The sequence below is a fragment of the Diprion similis genome, chromosome 8 (genome assembly GCF_021155765.1).
Source record: "Diprion similis isolate iyDipSimi1 chromosome 8, iyDipSimi1.1, whole genome shotgun sequence".
Taxonomy (NCBI): domain Eukaryota; kingdom Metazoa; phylum Arthropoda; class Insecta; order Hymenoptera; family Diprionidae; genus Diprion; species Diprion similis.
Window position 1 is genome coordinate 17,943,968 of NC_060112.1, and position 19,445 is coordinate 17,963,412.

The 19,445-nt window shown below is 36.7% G+C and overlaps 1 protein-coding gene across 8 annotated transcripts in view; it reads left to right on the plus strand.

Annotated features, from left to right (window-relative positions):
• LOC124408553 (myelin regulatory factor-like protein) overlaps window positions 1-16,722 on the plus strand; it is a 46,742-nt gene extending 30,020 nt beyond the window's left edge. For 2 of the 8 annotated variants that reach the window (XM_046885559.1, XM_046885551.1), the window contains exons 2-18: window positions 5,486-5,579; window positions 8,219-8,422; window positions 8,689-8,777; window positions 8,954-9,276; window positions 9,360-9,626; window positions 9,831-10,009; window positions 10,426-10,642; window positions 11,073-11,243; window positions 11,356-11,685; window positions 11,782-12,041; window positions 12,123-12,464; window positions 12,639-12,813; window positions 12,969-13,038; window positions 13,390-13,505; window positions 13,601-13,857; window positions 14,117-14,315; window positions 14,401-16,722. In XM_046885559.1, coding sequence (XP_046741515.1) covers window positions 5,486-5,579; window positions 8,219-8,422; window positions 8,689-8,777; window positions 8,954-9,276; window positions 9,360-9,626; window positions 9,831-10,009; window positions 10,426-10,642; window positions 11,073-11,243; window positions 11,356-11,685; window positions 11,782-12,041; window positions 12,123-12,464; window positions 12,639-12,813; window positions 12,969-13,038; window positions 13,390-13,505; window positions 13,601-13,857; window positions 14,117-14,315; window positions 14,401-14,481 — 3,374 coding nt within the window. In that variant the 3' untranslated portion in view covers window positions 14,482-16,722. The remainder of the gene's footprint in view (window positions 1-5,485; window positions 5,580-8,218; window positions 8,423-8,688; window positions 8,778-8,953; window positions 9,277-9,359; window positions 9,627-9,830; window positions 10,010-10,425; window positions 10,643-11,072; window positions 11,244-11,355; window positions 11,686-11,781; window positions 12,042-12,122; window positions 12,465-12,638; window positions 12,814-12,968; window positions 13,039-13,389; window positions 13,506-13,600; window positions 13,858-14,116; window positions 14,316-14,400) is intronic. The other 6 variants (XM_046885556.1, XM_046885557.1, XM_046885552.1 and 3 more) reach the window with 6 other exon arrangements.
• Window positions 16,723-19,445: the final 2,723 nt, after the last annotated feature.

A 19,445-nucleotide genomic window follows, 5' to 3' on the forward strand; every position in this document is an offset into this window, starting at 1 on the left:
AAAAAGTCGAATCCACCCGAGGTTTTTTCGAAGGAATGAAAATTTACGGTGCAGTATACATATATTATTATAATTCGTGCGACGATTTCTCGTCCTACGTGTCATAAATCACCCCGAAATACGTACCCATTACAATATCCACATGCGATGCGACGCGATGTGGGATCCATGCAAGCATATTTCTACCGCTCACGAACATAACGGATAATCAAACTCCAACAAAACATAAAGAGGTTCACATGTAGGTATCTGCAGCAACAGCAACAGCAACAGCAACAACAGCAGCAACAACAGCAGCACGAGGACGACGAGATATCATGCATGCACGAAGGAAATGCCAGGGTATAAATCTACCTACACCACGCATAGATATATACCTACCTACCCCCATGTAGTACAACCCCTCTAAAATCCATCCAATTTCTTCCATAAAACCGTATCATTGTGTCGCCACACTCTTGTGCCTTTCTTTGTTACACCGTTCTGGTTTCTGGCGTGCCTGTGTATAAGAGCCTATAAGCTCACTCACAATCAGACTCGAGGAACATCGTCGTGCCCCTCGAAGAATAGAGCTTCGACCAGGGGCGGTGTTTGGTCGATAGGCCACCCCCGCAGCCTGGCAACACCCCGATTGCCCTTCAGATTTGTCACGACGCTGACGTCAAAGCCTCCGAAGCACCCCCGGGTGTTTTTCCTACTTCGCACCCCCGGTTTAGAGGGCGGTTTAACCCTCGTCCTCACGTTGGTCAAGCCCTGATTCGGGATGTCCAAGTCCCAGCCAATCGAGGCATTTGGAGGAGAGCCAATCGCTTGTGGAACCTGGGATTGGGTTTTGGGGTCCTGATTATTTATAGTCTTCGCCAGTCCTTTGCGATGAACCTGGAATATTCGAATTCCATTGTCGATTGTTGACAGTCACGAATCCACGCGTCGTCGAAAGAGTTCATTTTGGAAATTCGAAGGCTCGGATGAGTCGACGAGTTTTATCTTAATTGTATAAATATCAGCTACATCACACTTCGAATGCCTGGTCCTTGATTCTAGTCGTAAATTATTCGGCCATTATACGTGAAAACTTTTGGTGTATATTTGATAATTCGAAACGTCTGGACACATAGTTTTACACCGGGTATAACGCACAAAGTATTTTACGGATGGTGAACCGTAACGAATCTTGTAATCGTTATTCTTATAAATATTTATTAAGTACCAAGTCCAGTATAAACTGCGACGTTTTGCGGTAAAAAATAAGAACAAAATAGAGTGCCCGTCAAAAAATATCGTCGTGCATGATTTGCGTCGGTTTTATAAGCACGTATATTTATTGTATGTACGAATTATTCAAATATCGTCGAACGATTCGTCGGGCTTATGTAACTATCGATCGAATCATTTGAAGTAAAATTTCAAACGGTTGGTGCATAGCCGAGAAAATTGTATTATTTTCCAATGCTACACACAATCCTTGACTATATAATTTTCATGTTTGTTCATTCTTTTTTTTTTCTTCTCCCTTTAATCATAAACAAAAACATAATTCTGGGTAAAAAATGATAATGAGTTTTGTATCCATAACCGAAATCTATAAATATCTATCCTACGTTTTAATTTCTCTTGATTATGGTCACTCGTTACTGTATTTTCTTTACATTAGGTACGATAATTTGACGTTTGTAGAATTACGATAAATTGACATTAAATAGTCGACTTGTTCAGCCGCAAAAAGTTTAGTAAAATAAACGAACGAAGATATCTAATGTTGCAATGATTAGCAGAAAAAATATGTCATTGACAACTGTAATCACACTAATAAACAGTTGTTCTGCATATCACATTCTCTCGTAACTTTTTTTTTACGATGTATACACCATTCTTGTTGCGATACCCGTTTTGCTGTAATTAATTCTTTTTTCTTTCTTTTTCTATCAAGCATAGCAAAAAATAAAAATAAATAATAAATAAAAAATGAAAATTCCATTCACGTGCGGCAATTCAAAGACACGACGTGTAACGTACGTGTTACCTTCACTTTTGCCCGTTCAACGAGAAATTTATTTTCGACAATTATTCCATAACGAACGTGATGAGAGCTCGATTGAAAAACGACGCTATTGGTACGATTGCGGTTTCGCATTTCCTTTCTTCTCCTCCACGCACGGCATGGCATATGTGCGATCCCTTCTATTTATAGAGATGGTGATTTCATGCCGATAAGCATAGGCGTATAGACATATAGGCAGGCAGGTTGGTAGGGGTAGGTAAGCATGTAATGAAATGGCGATTATTGAAGCATGAAAATTAAACGCGGCATAAGCACGCATACCTATATCTATCTATCTATGTATGTATGTAGACGTGCACGAGCCTGGGAACCGAAAGTCGAAGTAAAGTAGGCAGTAAAGATAATTTATTTCCGTCGCGAGTCTCGTGCATATTCCACGCTGGTATGCAATATATATATATATATATACCTGCGATACCTGCGATATGAATTTCTGGAATTTGAAAACTGATTTAAATTTCACTCACGTATGTGTGTGCAGGCCTCCTCGTTCGAATTAAACGACGAGTATATATCGTGCACCCGGATCATCGACGCTTTGCCTCTCTAGTTTTATCCATTTTTTCACGTCAATCTCCATGCACTCGATTTTTAACCATTTTCCGTGTTTTTCCGACATCTCGGTCCGGCGTCTGTAGATTCGAATGAACTTAAAAAAATGTTCAAACATCGTTACGTAACCCTTGGTTGGTAAACGTATGAAATAGTATATACGTACGTGTGCAATATGACGTCACAAATTATAGCTATATAGTGTAAATCTATACTGCTATCACGTCTTCGTAGAAAGACACGACCGATTTCTTTTTCTTTTCTTCGCCGTTCGCATTTGCCGTGTAGCCTTCACACTTGGCGAACTTGTTAAAGTCCCTGGCTAAATTATCCGGACTTCCACTTTAGATATAGATATACCAACGCCTGTTATGTATAAACGTGATTCACTGAAAGGCGCATGCGGGTTTTTCATTCGTTTGAAACACGTCACGGATTACATTATAATGGGTTTATAAATCGTGTAATCAGACGAATAAACGTTGGAGTCACTTTCTTAATCGATCGCTACAGAATGATGTACGATGTCTGTCTGCTGACTGATGTACATTCGATTTCTTCGGGGAATCGAGAAGAAGCTGCGCTTTATAGAATAGCGATAGATAAGAAAGAAGCAAAAACCCTTTTTCCCAACTATGTCAAATCTGTCTTTTGTGTAGTCGTATTATTGTTGAATAATTAAACAAGTTTCTATTACCATATGAACCTTGTTTGAGTTATTTTGATTCCTTTTTTTCTTCCATATCAAGACACCTGATAGACCAGCTGATCGATTATAATAAATATGTGAAAATCAGAAACACTGAAGATAAATTGCACTGAGATTCGCCTCTAACTGATAAAAATCGAAAATGTAGAGAAACAAAAGATTTTCACCATCAGGCGTGTAAATCCTTCTCCAAGTTTTTCCTACAGGCCGTTTCTAAGACTGCGCCGCACTGCTTCTTCGTAATTATTTATCCTCCTTATAACGTTCGTCTGGGTTTATATTATATATGTATTGTCTGCATGAACGGACGAACCTCGGGGCGGAAATGACAAGTTATGACACTTGAGTCAGTCGCTTAAGCGTTTAAGAGACTCGCCGAGTTTGAGAGTAGGTACATCGCCTGCGGCTACGTCGAATAACAACTCGGGACGAACTATCTGACAATATTTTCATTACTATTCTCATTGTGCCCCCTCGCTCAAGGAATCGTAGCTTATGTTTGCAATAAGTGTTCCAATCCTAACGTTTCCAATCCTCTGAACGTTCGTTTCGCGATTCAGCAAAAAAAGTGTAGGTAATCGATCTGTTGAATATAGAAACGCGTCTTTCATTGGATTGATAACGTAAATAATGAGCGAAAAGTCGATCTCTGTTGAAAAAGGAATGTTTATTTGATCGAATAGGGAGGTTCAGTGCCTTTGTAAGTTCAATTTGGTCACGAGGCAGCGTGCAAACACGATCTCCTTCAGCCAATCGCTGCTTCCGTCCAACGCCACCTTATCTTTCGAAGCCAACTCGAGGCTCTCGCATTCCAAACCTGCTGTCACGATCCGCGTCGACGCATGTATAATGTAACTTTTGAATCTGGCGCCGAGAATGTGGATTTTTTTCCATATTTTTTGTTGCCCAATGTTTGTCACGCCTATGCTTTATGAGTCTACGTCGTACCAGGTCCGTTTTAAAATTTATAAGCTGGCACGCACTGCAGCTGCAGACAAGGCGATAGAAAAATTGTGATTATTATTATTGTTGTTGTTCTTATTGTTATAACTGTCTAGATATTTGTGTAACGCCACGCGTTTGTAACGAATGTGCAGATATGATGGATGATTACTGCATTGTTGCACGTGGGTAGGTGTGTATACATTCTACGTGGCATCTGCAATTTGTTACATTTATATCTGCATGTTTTTCCGGAGCCTCGTCGAGTCTTCTCGCATTAATTAATGTTCGTAGTCGCAGCTTTTGTCTATTATCTCATGCAGGGAATAATTTCATACTGTACATAGGTATATAGTCAACGGCGCGGTGCTGATTGTTGTTTACTTACGGCACTCACACTCATTGCCGAGGCAATAAAATACTGTTGTACTAAGTATAATATACACCGAATTAGTTGACGCCAATTAGTCCCAAGGAAATGGCCTCGACGTGTATTCGTAGGTCACCGAATAATAGATTCGTCCGCTTCTCTAGTCGATGCGAATAACTGTGAAAGGTTGTATCCGTGTACTTTATGTCGAGGCTGATCATTCTTCGGATCAATAAGATACGTGTACTCACGATCGTTAGAAAGTGCAAGTGTTTTTTTGTTTGTTTTTTTTTCTCGTTCGATGCGGGAAACTTCACGGAATTTAAACCACGGACTTTACCTAATATCGTACATTCATTCGTCAGTATTTTTTAGAAATTCTGTGACGTTTCTAAATTTCGACGAAGGGCACTCGATATCTTCGGCTAATTTGCAGTCTTTTTTTTGCAAATTTCTTCGTGATTGATAATGTACATTTTGATTAAAAAAAAAAAAAAAAACGTACTGTAGAATGTGTATTTTTATCGAAGGTAAACGACCGTTTTTGTGTAACGTGTAATCAAGTAATTAACAGGTGTAGATACCTTCGTATGACATGTATACGACTTTCGATTATGGTCAAAGAAGTACTTTTTTTCAAAGTCTGCGCACGATTTTGTAAGTATGGCCCGTCCTTGATCGTTGAAAGTATGAATTGAAGTAGGTTTGCACTATGGAGAGAAACTGTTGTGGAAATTGGGATCGGTTTTGAAATTGAAACTTTAAGCTACTATTTTAATTTGCGCGCGTTATTTAAAAGTTTTTACCACAGATCATTCGATTAACTTGTAAATTTTTTCCTTGCTTACAGGAAGGGGCGATTTTGTCGGAGGGATTGACAACGAAGCTCTGGACTTTTCACAGTTAGAGGATTTTATCAATAGCGACAGCGAGCAGCCTGCCTCGTGAGTACAATTCAGTTAAACTTATAATTCGAACCACGCTTACATGTCATGTATTACATGTATATCCATAAAGATTGCCGGTAACAATAACAATCCGTCGAAAGTCACGAGAATTCCCGGACCATTGCAGGCCAAGTATAACCAAATTCTGCCATCTTCGGAAGACTCGTGTTCAAAGGGATTATCAAAAAAGGTGTTTTTTTCGTCCAAACCCACAGTCAATCAAACCGCGTGTAAAAATCATTAATTTCTTCGGGTTTCACCGAAGTATGGATGAAGAATTATTAGCAACCAGCCGTTGACCTTTGATTAAATCTTGTTATATCAAGTATACCGTGAGAATGTGATATACCTGCAAAGTCCCTCCGGCGTTACTGCCAAAGACCATTTGTTAAGATACTAACTCGGTATCGTCCTACACCCAACTATCCATAGATCACGGATGTTTAAACAAAATGTTTTTAAATTGCAAAAGTTCATTCTATCCTGCACTACCCATTGAATACATATCTGATAATATAAATGCAACCAATTGTAGATTGATAAAATGCCTGAATAATGTATATAAATATAATCGCCGATTGACCGCGGACGGTTTTTTTTTCTCCTCTTTTGTATACATAAACATTCACGAGTTTCGAATATTTATTCTGTTCACGCGACGACAGCGAGTTCTGTAGCTCGTAGCAAATTGGCATTACACGATTGATCCCGTGCGTCTGCGGACGTTTCAAAGCATTCTAGGTCAAGCCTCCTCACAATCAGTCGCGCGGTGGCATGTTTATTGTACGAAATGGATTTATTGGATCTCCAAGTAGTCAATTATTGTTGTGGTCAAAAGGCAACCGGAGTTAGGTATAATAAAATTAGAGCAACAGCTCGGGAGCGTGCCGGGTACAAAATATGTCCAACCGCGTTATAATGAAGTTGAGGCAAATGGTGGCTCATTTCTGCAGTAGCATTTTATATGCTAATGCATCTCAAAACCAGTTTGTCAAGATCGGCAGTGGCGGCTTCCGATAGATGTGTTACTGCGTGAGAAAACTCGGAATTCAGTCACGTTGTTCGCACTCCATATTGCCGTTGACTCCTTTATTAAGTATATAGCAACGATGTTCCGATACCTCATTAACGGTTCCTCGATGATGAATAGCGATTGCTCTATTCACGTATCTATACGCGAAATTATACGTATATACGGAACATTGTGTCCATCGACTAAAAGGCCTTTTTTATTTTCTTCTTTGTCTTTTTTTTTTTTTTTCATCGCACAGCCATTGACATAATCGAACGGCGAGTTATTCATGCGTGAAACGTTTACGTGGACACGCGTTGAGGCAGGACACCCCTGAACCGAGTTCGGGCAATTATGATGATTAACAAATTTGGATAACGTGTTCAGTAGCTTTGCGTCACGGTTCGACGAACAAATTTCCTGCCTGTAACTGGAAGAGTACTGCATCTGTACAGCTGTGCAGGGATCGATTGGAACAAATAATTATTAAATAATCTCGTCATTTGACTCGTTTCTAACGCCGTGTGCCTACCTAATCGTACGCCACGATTTCGAGCCTCCGCAGCACTCTGAAGCTGAACACCCCCGAATACCCATGCGGCCCTCCTACTTCCGGTCTCGTTACTCCCGGCCGTCTCCGAACAACCGCGGTGAATAAACAAGCTTCCGTTGTAGAAAATGTGGCCCGAATGCGATGTGAAAAATTCGAAAATGTCCGGGATGAGTGTAATTTACACAAGTACGGGTTTGGAAGTGCCTGCTCTGCACCGTCTTGCGCGACGTACATCCAAGACTGTGTCGCGTCCTGGGAATTCACTCCAGAGCCTCCAGAGATTAGAAAGTCGAAAGTGTCAGGATGTCCTCTGCGATACCGATCACTGTAGGTCGTCGTAGCATATGCTCGTCATGAATCTGGATTATACGGATGGATAGAAATAAAAAGTGCAGCAGGATGTGCGGATGGAAGATGCGGGACTCGATATATAATATCGTCTCGGTACAAAAGATTTTCATCCAGATTAAACTGGAATCGGTAGGCAAATGATGTCAGAATGCACGCGCGTGAGGCTGTGTGTGTGTGTAGATTTCAATACACGCTGGTCAGAGTCATGAGGGCGACACGACTAACCACGTAATGACACTTAGTCTGGATGAAATTGATGAAATCACAGCAAGTCTCGGTACAGAGACTCATGCTTGGCGGATTGTCAAGCAAACTTAAATCCCTACGTCTTATGTGTTCTGAAACACTCTCTGAGATTTGTTCACTTTTCTCCTTTGAAGCATATAACTGTGTAGAAATAAACCTGTTTTTTTCTTTTTCTCTAATAAATTTTCATCATGAATTAGGATTGTACGTCGTTTTGTGTAAAGGGTGACAAAAAATGCTACTCGGCGATATCCACGCGAGGAAAAAAATTGTTTTCGAATGCCTATTATTGTGGATTTAATTCCACGTGGAAGTCTTGACTGAAACATATAGTCAATTTAAATACGGGTTTTTCTCCATCGAAAAGTTTGAAAATAACAGTTCATTTCTTATCGCGACATTCTCGAGGTAATATTGACTGCATATTTCGTTAAACTTATCCATTGACAAAAATGTTGTGATATTTTTATTCAGATATTTTGCACACACCCTCGCCCACAATGAGGGGGGTGTTGCACCAAATACGAGCTCCAGGGTGCAGGAAGCGACGGCGACGCAGCAGCAACCATCCAGATTGCCCTCGCCGATTACCCAAAACCCTGTTTCGGTAGCAAAAACCGTCACAAACAACGTAACTTCGTCGAATTCTTACAAAGATCCACAAACCTACGTCCATCCGTAAGTACAGGGTTTGATTATTAATATTTCTAGACTTTCAAAACAATCGATTTTCACTATTAAATGATTTAATGCTTCGAATAAAATTCAACTTTGCAGAACTGGAACAGTTTTCCAATGCCCAAATATAACAGATGTGGTCTTGACTTTTTTTTTACTCACCCCACCCATGCTTATTTGCATTTATAATATAATTGATTCACCAAAATCTGTTCAGAATTGTCCGATAGCTACTTATTTCTTATTTTTTTTTTTTTTTTTCTTAGGCACTCACTTCCAGAAAGTCCACCAGATAGTGGAAGTGAACCACCTTACTCACCACCTGGACATCACGAATCTCATGTACATTCTCCACGTAAGTTAGAAAATTTTTCGTTACAAAACAAGTAATGACAATTATTAAATTTCTTGCAAAACAAAAAATAGGTGTACGCACCCAACTCTCGAACCATACAGACTAATTGTCCATAAAAAGGTAAAAACCCCGAAATCCCTATCAAACGCTTACTACAATGTTTAAAAAATTTTCAGTCCTAGATCAAAAGTCGGCAGCTCTTCAAGAAATCCTGTTACACCATCCAGGAAATGCTACAAATTACGCACCTGGCCCACTGCCACCTTCACCCAGAGCATTAGCTCCGTCGAATGATCAACTTCTGCTGACACACCCTGTCCTTACGCCCCTCTTGGCTCCTGGCACTCCTACGCTTCCTACACAACCGCAATTAGGAGGTGCTCTGGTATCCTTGCCACATGAACACAGTCCCGGCGGCATAACAACTCTCTATTCGTCGCTGCAGTCTGGACCTAAGAAAAGAAAACTTAGTCAAGACGGACTCATCCATGTTAAGCAGGTAGCGATAAACAATATTCCAGACTCTTCAATACCGAACAAAACATGCATTACAGCGGTAATCATTCGATTCATTTAAAACAGGAACCAGAACTTGGAACGGTGGAGCATAGCTGCAGTAGTAGCAACGCAGTAATGGATGGAGATGATGTTTCCGGGGACAATAATTATGTAGATGCCAGTTACCAGTGCATTCGATTTCATCCGTTCCAACAAACTACTTGGCATGCTCTCTGTGACCACAATCTTAAAGAACTACCTGTACCATATTATAGAGTTGATGCGGACAAGGGGTTCAATTTCAGTAATTCAGATGACGCTTTTGTTTGCCAGAAAAAGAATCACTTCCAGGTTAGTGAGCAGTTGTTAACTACCTTCTTAACATGCTGTTTTACAGAAAGTATTCAAAAATTAGAAAGCTGTCAATTTTCTTAGTGCATAACATTTCCATTAGCAATCTTTGTATTAAGAAAAGATAAATTCATGAATTTCCATAAATAGCGGTATGACGCTTGCGTAACATTCATCCAATAACGTTATTGTCATCCATTCAAGATCACATGCCGTGCACAGTTGCAAGGGGAGGCAGTATTTGTCAAAACTGGTGAAGGTTTGAAAAAGATCAGCAGTTTTCAACTACACTTCTATGGTGTTAAAGTGGAGTCTCCAACACAAACAATCAGAGTGGAGCAGAGTCAAAGCGATAGGAGCAAAAAACCTTTTCATCCAGTGGTGTAAGTATAAAATGAAATCAATTCAGATGTAGATATCTTTGCAATAAATGTGGCACATTATTAATAACGATCATTCGATATTTAATGATGCTTGAATTGTATTTATGGCATTTGATATCTCTTACTCTATAACAACAAAAATATTTATATATTTGTTTTTATTTTTTCATATAAAAACATGACTTGTGTTCGTAAGTTGGACACAGTCAGTGTGAATGAGAGTATAGGAGGAAAAGACTTGATGTAATATGATTATTCAAGTATTTTTTTCTAATGTTGCCATCAAGATCATTTGGATGGATTTACCTGTACTCTTAATACAAACCACGCAATTTAGCATTGACATTTAGGCCATTTTGTTGCAAAATTTTATTACTTTTTTCTCTATACTTTGTTCCCACATTACGCTAAAACAGAGCCGGTTCTAGGGTTGAATTGGGAGGTGAACGTGTCACTAAGGTGACAGTAGGTCGTCTGCACTTTAGTGAAACAACAAGCAATAACATGAGAAAGAAAGGAAAACCAAATCCAGACCAGAGGTATTTCCACTTAGTCGTTGGCTTGCATGCTCATACTGCTGATCACGCAAGCTATCAAGTTGTTGCCCATGCCTCTGAAAGGATCATTGTCAGGGTAAGTGGAATAACTTTAACTATTCTAACAGCACAAAATTTTTTATAATATTTGCAAAATTTTTGGTGCTCACATGAATTCATCTTTGAGCATTGAAAATTTTTTTCTACTTGGTAATAATGTTCAATCGGCAATAGGGAAGATGTACAGTTTTTGACTATTGTACCATCAGTAGCCGATTTTCCAAGAATCAGCTTGACAATAACAGTAGTGCGCTATAAATTTTGCAATCAAAACAACGATTTTGCAAGTAATGGTACATAAGTAATATCCTAAGACCTGGCCTAAAATAGTGCTGCTATTCTAAATTTTAAAAACGTTCAATTGACTTTTTATAAACATTGAAAAATGTATTCTTACGTGCTCGTTTCATACTGCCAAGTTGATATAGTGGTAAAATTTTTGAGTGGAACAGCTGTAAAGTCACTAGGCTTTTACGCAGGCGAGCAACCCTGGGCAATTTGAGTCTGAGGGAAGCGGAGTTGGTGCTGAAGGGGGATGGCAACGAGGCGCTGCTCCTGACAGTGTTTATCATGCTGGCAGAGTTGGAATAAACACAGACAGACCTGACGAAGCTCTTGTGGTTCATGGAAATATGAAGGTATAACGAGTACCAGCCTCAACATGGACCTGATTGAAGATTGAATTTATAAAGTCTTTAAATCGAAGTTTGAATTATAGTGTGGAATTAATAAGATTTACAATATACACAGTTAACAGGGCATATCGTACAACCGAGCGACGTGAGAGCGAAGCAGAATGTCGAAGAGGTTGATACAAGAGAGCAACTAAGAAATGTCCAGCAACTACGAGTAGTTCGGTATCGTTATGCTCCCGAGTTCGCATTACACTCTGGTCTGGGAATGAAGCCTCAGGAAGATACTGGCGTCATTGCACAAGAAGTCCAGCGGATTTTGCCAGAAGCTGTTTTACCTGCAGGAGATATCGTTTTGCCAAATGGACAGAGGATAGATAATTTTTTGGTAGTTAACAAAGAGAGAATATTTATGGAAAACATCGGTGCTGTGAAAGAACTTTGCAAGGTAAAAGCTATATCCTTACCATTTTTCAAGTTTTACCTACTTTACAAAACTTGTTACACCAACCCGATGTTATCGCCTGGACGATTTTGTTTAAAGGTAACGGACAGCTTGGAAACCAGAATAGATCAGCTAGAAAAAATTAACAAACGGTTAGCAAAATTAAAGAGAGGAGACAGCCTAAAAAGCTCTGTTAGTACAGTTTCAAGCATTTCAAGCAGTAAATACACACCTTCCATTGGAGCTAAATCTACAATTCCCCGACGGTGCAGCAGACCTGAAAGAGATGAGGAACTTCTCTGCAGCAACAAATTTATTCAAATCGTTATTGTTATACTCATTCTCATAATGGCCTTCTGGTAATTATTATTTATTAAAAGCATATGTCACATAAAACACAATAGTGAAGACTAATCTTGACTTAAATTCTTTGTTCACAGTCTTGTAGCAATGGCCACATTATACTTTCTGGAATATCAGAAACGCAATTACAATCCGTCTCCAGCAGCAAGTGATGGCATGTTGTCTGTAGGACCATCACGTGCACCAACTGTACCAAGTACACCGGGCTACGATCCGCAGTTCAATCCCCTTCTACATAGTACTCTGCCGCCATCTCATACTTCTCTTGGAATTTATACAAAAGGCTCAAGTGCCCAGGCCTTCACAAAAAGCAGCATGATTTCTACGCAAGCTCCGCTAACAAAACAACAGCTTTACACAAAGGAGACTACGTGGTATCCGGGACACACGAGGCCTCAACCAAGACCTGAAAAACCAAGGTATAATTTTTTCTATAATTTATGTTCCCCAAACCTTGATATGGAAGTGGTTTACCATTCCTAAATCGACTTTAAGCTCGTTAAGTGTTTTTGATTTTTATTCACAATGCATTTGGCACCCTTGATCATTTAGGCCCAATCTTGATTTTTGTTCTGTACAATTATCTATTACAGTGAGTATGATAATAACTGGTTGGATAGAATTAGCCCGGGACAAGTTCCAAGCGGCGTGTATGAGCATGATTCTGCAACTGATGAGGATGCTTCGCAAGTAGCCGAAAAACCAGGACCATTAGGGAAGCCAGCAGAATGTATTTCTCGATACTCTGAACTCGACACCCGCTGCCAGGTAAAAATATGAAAAAGTAAATGACATCAGTCTTCGACATAAAAAGAAATTTTGTTTAATTAGCATCATTATTGGATAATTACAATTTTGATATTGTATAAGAAACAAACCGTGTATAATTGTTAACTTTATTTAATCACTTTCTCTAATTGTAGATCTACTGCTGCACATCTGAAATTCCCCAACTAAAAACACCTGATCTCCAACTACAAAAGAAGTCGCTTTGTAAGTTTAATATACTGTATAGGAATTATCTCTGAGAATTCATACTCTAAAAATTTAGGCAATCAGCAGCTGCTGAATTACAATATAGTAGGCTTTTTTTGAGATTATAAAATCGTATGAAAAATCGTGAAGTAAATCAAAAATGGTTAGAGCAAATCATTGGTCGAATTGACATGGAATACCCTATAGGTAGATTTAATTTTATTTGCATTTTCGAAAAGAAGTATTTACTTGCTGTCTTTCACTGGAGTGGTTTTATATGCATGCGACTAACCTAATATTAACTTTAACATCAGTCCGAACGATATCTCATGTGAATTAAATACTGAATATTGTATAACTTGTTCTCAGCAGATCATTTGGTGCAGCCGTTGAGTATTATTCCTGAAGACAAACGAAAAAGCGGAAAAAATTCTCAGAACAGAATTACACCATCAGACCCTGACACCCAGGTACTATTAAAAGAGGTGAAATATTTTGATATTTATAATATATATAAAAAAGCATGGTCATGTATGTAATGAAAAGATGACGACACTTATACTCAATGCTCCTGTTGCAGAATACCTACAAGTACCTTCATTTGCGTTCGAAACGTGAAGCAGCAGGTGGTGGAGACTGGCGTGAGTTTGCAAGCAATGCTGCGGGATCAATACCACCTGAGCCGAGACCCTCACTTTACCTTATTGGAAATGGATTCAATGTTTCACTTGATCAGAGATATTGCTCTACATTTTCATCAAACACACCGAACAATTATAGCTGCCACATACCTCTGTCTAAGCATATGCCAGACACCCAGATCACCCTGCAATTTGTGTATGTGAAGTCACTACTTTATTCATTTTTAAATATTAGGATAATCTTTGAGGATGTTATTTAAACTTATCTAAATAAAATTTTATTACTTTAGATTTTATGAACGTAAGCTTAACATTATTTTCTATGATAATCTTGCCTAAGCTTTGATGATTTTACAAGCAACTTTCTCTTCATTGATTCTTGATAGCTAATTTCATAATTAAAAGTTGAAAAGAATTTCAATATACGTTACCATGCCTATAAATCATTTCCACAGAGGAATCCAGCAAAATGTAGAGCAATGCCCTCCATCAGCCAACGTAGCAACGGATGAGAGTGTTGGATGCGGTTATACCACTCAACAACAATATCCACCAACCTTGAGCAATGTTGACAGTGGAACATTCTCCTTAGATGTTGCCAGCTATTTGAGGAAGACTTTGACATTCAGACTATCCACTATGAAACCGAAAGAGGTAGAATTTAAAAAAAGAACATTATAAACGGCAATACTCTACTATAATTAGTTTCTTGTAATATTTGCGTTTGTTTCTGTTACAGAATTTATGCAACAGCCAGCATGGTGGCGATTATACGGAATTTACTTTGAACTTTTATCGTGACTGTAAAGAATCAAGTTAAAAAGTTATGTATCAAACGTTTCGAAAGTGCTACGAGTTATAAATCGAGCTTTATATATTCTACGTTTCAAAGTTCGTCCTAAAGAAAAAACAAAGTTTTCAACATCTACATTACGTGTGCCCTCTTTCGGTTAATGCTACCTAAAAGAAAGTAAGTAAATTGATTCACTCAAATCAGAAAATAAGATAATCCTGATACAATATATTGTTGTACGCATTATAAACTGACTAAATTGGATTCAAATATACTTTTCAAACTCTAAGTGATCAAATCTCGAAAAATAAAATACTGACTGATGGGTGTTATTCACGTGAAATGTAAAATAAAAAACTTGATTTCGATATTTTTTCTACATTTGTTATTTTACGATGACACAATAATTTCTGCCGTCCAAGCAGTACCTAAACTGATAATTGAAGATGCAAAATTTTCATAGTTCATTGGTAAGAAAGAAACACATGCATGTAGATGGTCACGTCCGTACATAGAGACTATGTAAAAATATTTCTGATATTCTTTTTGAAAATTGATAATCATGAAATATAAATATTACTGGGTAGTGATCAACAATTGATTATGAAAGTATTTTATAGTATTTAAAAAAATCTGTTATACTATAAAATGATGAAATAGTTCCAAAAGTTATATAGTAGAAATCAAGTGTTACATAATATTATTAGAGGTTTTCATACAAAGTAGTGAAAGAATAGTTTCTCTAAGATTCATCATGTTCAGAACAAAGTATATGAGCCTACTTATTCCATTTTTGTATTCTACTGTGTAGTATGAAAATATTAGAACACACATTTGTACATTTTTTCACTGTTATGTAAGTTATAAGTCTTTAACTTTTAAGTTGTTTCGTGGTGTATTTATGATTTTGACCTGTGAATTAAAACTGTTCTGTTATTATTATTTTTATTATTATTATCATTATCGTCATCGTCATCATCGTCATCATCATCATCATCATCAGCATTATCATCACCATCATCATCATCGTTTTTCTATGATATGCGATAACTTTAAGGAAGTACATGTTAATTATATCTCGAACCAAACACAGTGAAAGTGCAAGTACGGTGTAATTGCAATCAGTCTGAATTGGGAAATTTCTAACTCAGTGCTTCAAAATTTGATAGTATTCTGAAAATACCATATGAATTATAGCCAAAAAGTTATGCAAATTGCAACTCTAAATATTTTATAAGTCAAACAAATACTTATCTGTCAAAAATATGCATATATAATTTTCATTATTCCGAATAATTTAGTATTGAATTAAAATTACCTTTGAAGAGTTACAAGATGCAATTTCAGCAGATAGCTTATTTCAACGAACCAAGTAGACAAGCAAAGCTATGAATAAATTCGACTTTGCAGTTAGATAATATTTGTACTATTTCTCCATCATTGTGGCCCATATGTAAATTTATAACTAAATTATAATATTCCATTAGCAACTGAGTTTGCAAACTACAAACTAACCGTAATGATAGAAATTTTTAGTCTCTAAGTTATAGACACTAGTGGTTTGTACATACACGTCAGTAATATATTACATAAATTATATGATTCATATTGTAATATGAAGTAATTTAAGTTGAGTTAAGGCTTCTGTTATTGCCTCATTTAGTATTGAAACTATCGTATCATCTGAATTGTATAATACTTTATTACAATTTCAATATTCATTAATGTGGTAAACGATGTTTGCCCTAAATATACCTAATATACCCTCTCGCACATAGTAACTCTGTCAAGACGGAGATCCAATCCTGAATTGCTGAATCCGTTACATAATTGTATCTCATCCAAAAATTCGTATTGTTCCACCTATATTATTTTAACACAAACAATCTCGTTGTAAACAAATATTTTCAACCTTTAAATCAAATTAAACCGATTACCTTTATAAAATCTTGTACATATATGTGTTCGGAGTTGCGATAACTGTATCAAATTTTTTACCGGAGAAAGTGGGGGTAGTCCATCAATTGCATATATTTGATTGGCTTTGATTAAGTGACATTGACAGCAAGATATGCGTTCGATGTTATTTTTGCAGATTTTTTGATTACCGTCAGCGTTTTTTTAATAGTAATTCCACATATGATTCAGAGTACTAGATTGTTTTGAAATTTGCAATCTCACGGAATCCTATAGCGTTCTCTAGCTTAAAACTAAGTCTCAAGTGATAATTGTAATATAAAAAAACGCCTGTTCCAAATTGAACACATATTTTTCATCAAAACAGTTCTATTAAACTTCGCTTATAACAGCACATTTCAGTGTCGTAAAACTGAACATTTTTTCTTATGTTCGCCAAATCGTATTTACTTTGAAACTAAATAAATCGTATTTACCGTTACTTAAGTTGTAGCTGTAAAGTATGGATGAAAAAAATTGATCAATTTCGTGTTATTTGAATATGTAACAATGTGTGCTTCAATCTTGGAAAATATACGTACGAATTTTTCAAATCTGATAGTTCCAATGGTAATAAACTATACAATCACTCTTTGTAGTGAATGTAACTTTAAAAGAATACGTGTAAAAAATTACCGTTGTAATTTCAAAAACGTTCACATTATAGAATTAAAAGTAGAAAATCTGTGGTCTAATTTTCACGGTAAATAAATATACAAGGAAATATTGTTTTGCTCTGTAATTTGATAGCATATTTAATGAAGCAGCTATTGCCTTGAGGCATTCGATATACCTACTTCAAATTGATTCTCTGTAAAAAATGGAGGGCATTTTGTTAATGTTTATACTAATTCTGTTTTACAGCAAACTCATTTTTTAACAAAAAACTAATACTTTACTAGTCTTCAAACTTCCTGTCACAGTAGGTATCGAAAGGAAAAGATAAGTTAATGTTAACTATTATTAGGATATACAGTGTAATGTATATTTCATTATATAAATATGAATTATTATATACACACACATCCATACATTTATATATGTGTGTGTGTGTGTGTGTGTGTATGTATATATATATGTGTGCAAAGCAAAAATATTCAGTAATATAATAATAAACATGTTATCATTACAAATCTATGATACGAAAATTGTATTATTGTACTCATAGCAGAATAAATAACACTGCTCTAAGAGTAAATATTTGTTCATTGGTTATTGCTCAATCAATCTACACTCTCCTAGCTGAATTCCACGTTATTTCCAAAACGACAGATCAATGCTAATATCTACTATGCATTAACAATAAATTAATCATTCACAAGTGCTATGTGAACTAGAATAATTAAGAGATCATCGAAACGCACATAATTCACCTATTGGTCTAGGGATAACGCAAGTATTAAATGCCTAATACTTTGATCTCAGTATTTGCTGTACATGCATATATAATGTGTCCATTTATTATAATTTTGGTATTGTTTTTACAACAATAACAATAAATAATGATTACTCCCATATATAATACAAATTTATAAATAAGTGAAAATTTACATTTTGTACATAATAAGACAATTATAAAATAAAACTGAACCATACCACTAAAAGACTAAAAAAATACATGAATCTGTACAATGGATTTATCCTGTTTGGTAATTCACGGTCAATGTGTATTCGCATGTTTAACTGATTCGTAACAAAACAATTAATAATTCGAATTATTGCAAGTCAATTATCGTCATCACGTGATGTGCCTCACCCGACTATGTACGTCGCTCTCATTATAATTCTCTCCATTGTATTTCCCCTAATGATGAATTTTTCAGTGTATATTAGGCGTGCAATTATTGGGTTTCTTTTTATTTTCAGTTTCGAATACGGGTCTCACAATACTGTGCTCTCATAATAACTAAAAAAGTAAAGCACAGTATCAAGATTCGTTGAGTTGTTGTTCACATAGGTATTACGTTCATTTGACTTTGAATGATTCAAATTTTTGTTGAGCAATCTTATTGCAAGTACTGATATGAGTACAAGTATTAGAAACAAATACATATAATGAAAGGGTGAGCCCGTTTGGATACCAAAATTAATCCGAAGCCGTATTGGACACGCGATTTATCGGACACCAAGATTTATTCGACACAATTCCAATTGGACACCAGCAGTGTTGCGGGCACATCCCGCATCGGGTTTCAAAGATTGAATAAATATATTTAAATGCTCGATTAATACCAAAATTGTCAATCCTGGAAAAGTAATGCTGAAGTCCCATTTTCAGGGTACAGAGAGAAGAATTTTTCATTTTCCGCATTCAGTCTGAAAATGGGACGTCATCGTTACTTTTCTGCGTCTGACAATTTTGGTTTTGATCAAGACTTTAAATATATTCATACAATCTTTGGGGCCCGATGAGACCATGTCCACAACACAGCTCGTGTTCAATCGAGATGTCTCCAATAAATCTCGGTGTACAATCCATCTGTGTCCAATAAAGCTTCCGCTTATTTTTGGTATCCAATGAATGCTACTGTCCAATCAGCTGGTGTCCAAACTGGCCTTTCCATAATCGAATCACTGTGAAATATTATCTCTAAAGTGTGAATGGCCAAATCTCGATAAAGAATATTAATTACATCATGAAAACTTGCACAGCTTAAATTTCTGAGAAAGCTGTAAAGCCACGATAGCAGCTGCAGAGATTTGTACTTGATTATGGATTGAAAACCATTCCTCAACATCAGATTTGTAAGATAGATCAGTTCATATTTTGTGGAATGTAACTAATTTCGAATATGATGCTTTTAACTTAATATCAATTCGATTCACAAGTTGCATCGTGTCATTTAGTTATTCAAGAGGTACAAAAACTAACAATGTATACTTTAACGAATTTGTTTTCATTTTACAGCCTATTACAATTACAATAACGAAATAAAATCTTGAACTTTGAGACTTCGATCTAGTTGATGTGAATCAATACAAAGTGAAAGTACTATTTAAGAAGTGAAGAAATTTTAGTCGATTCATCCTTTTTG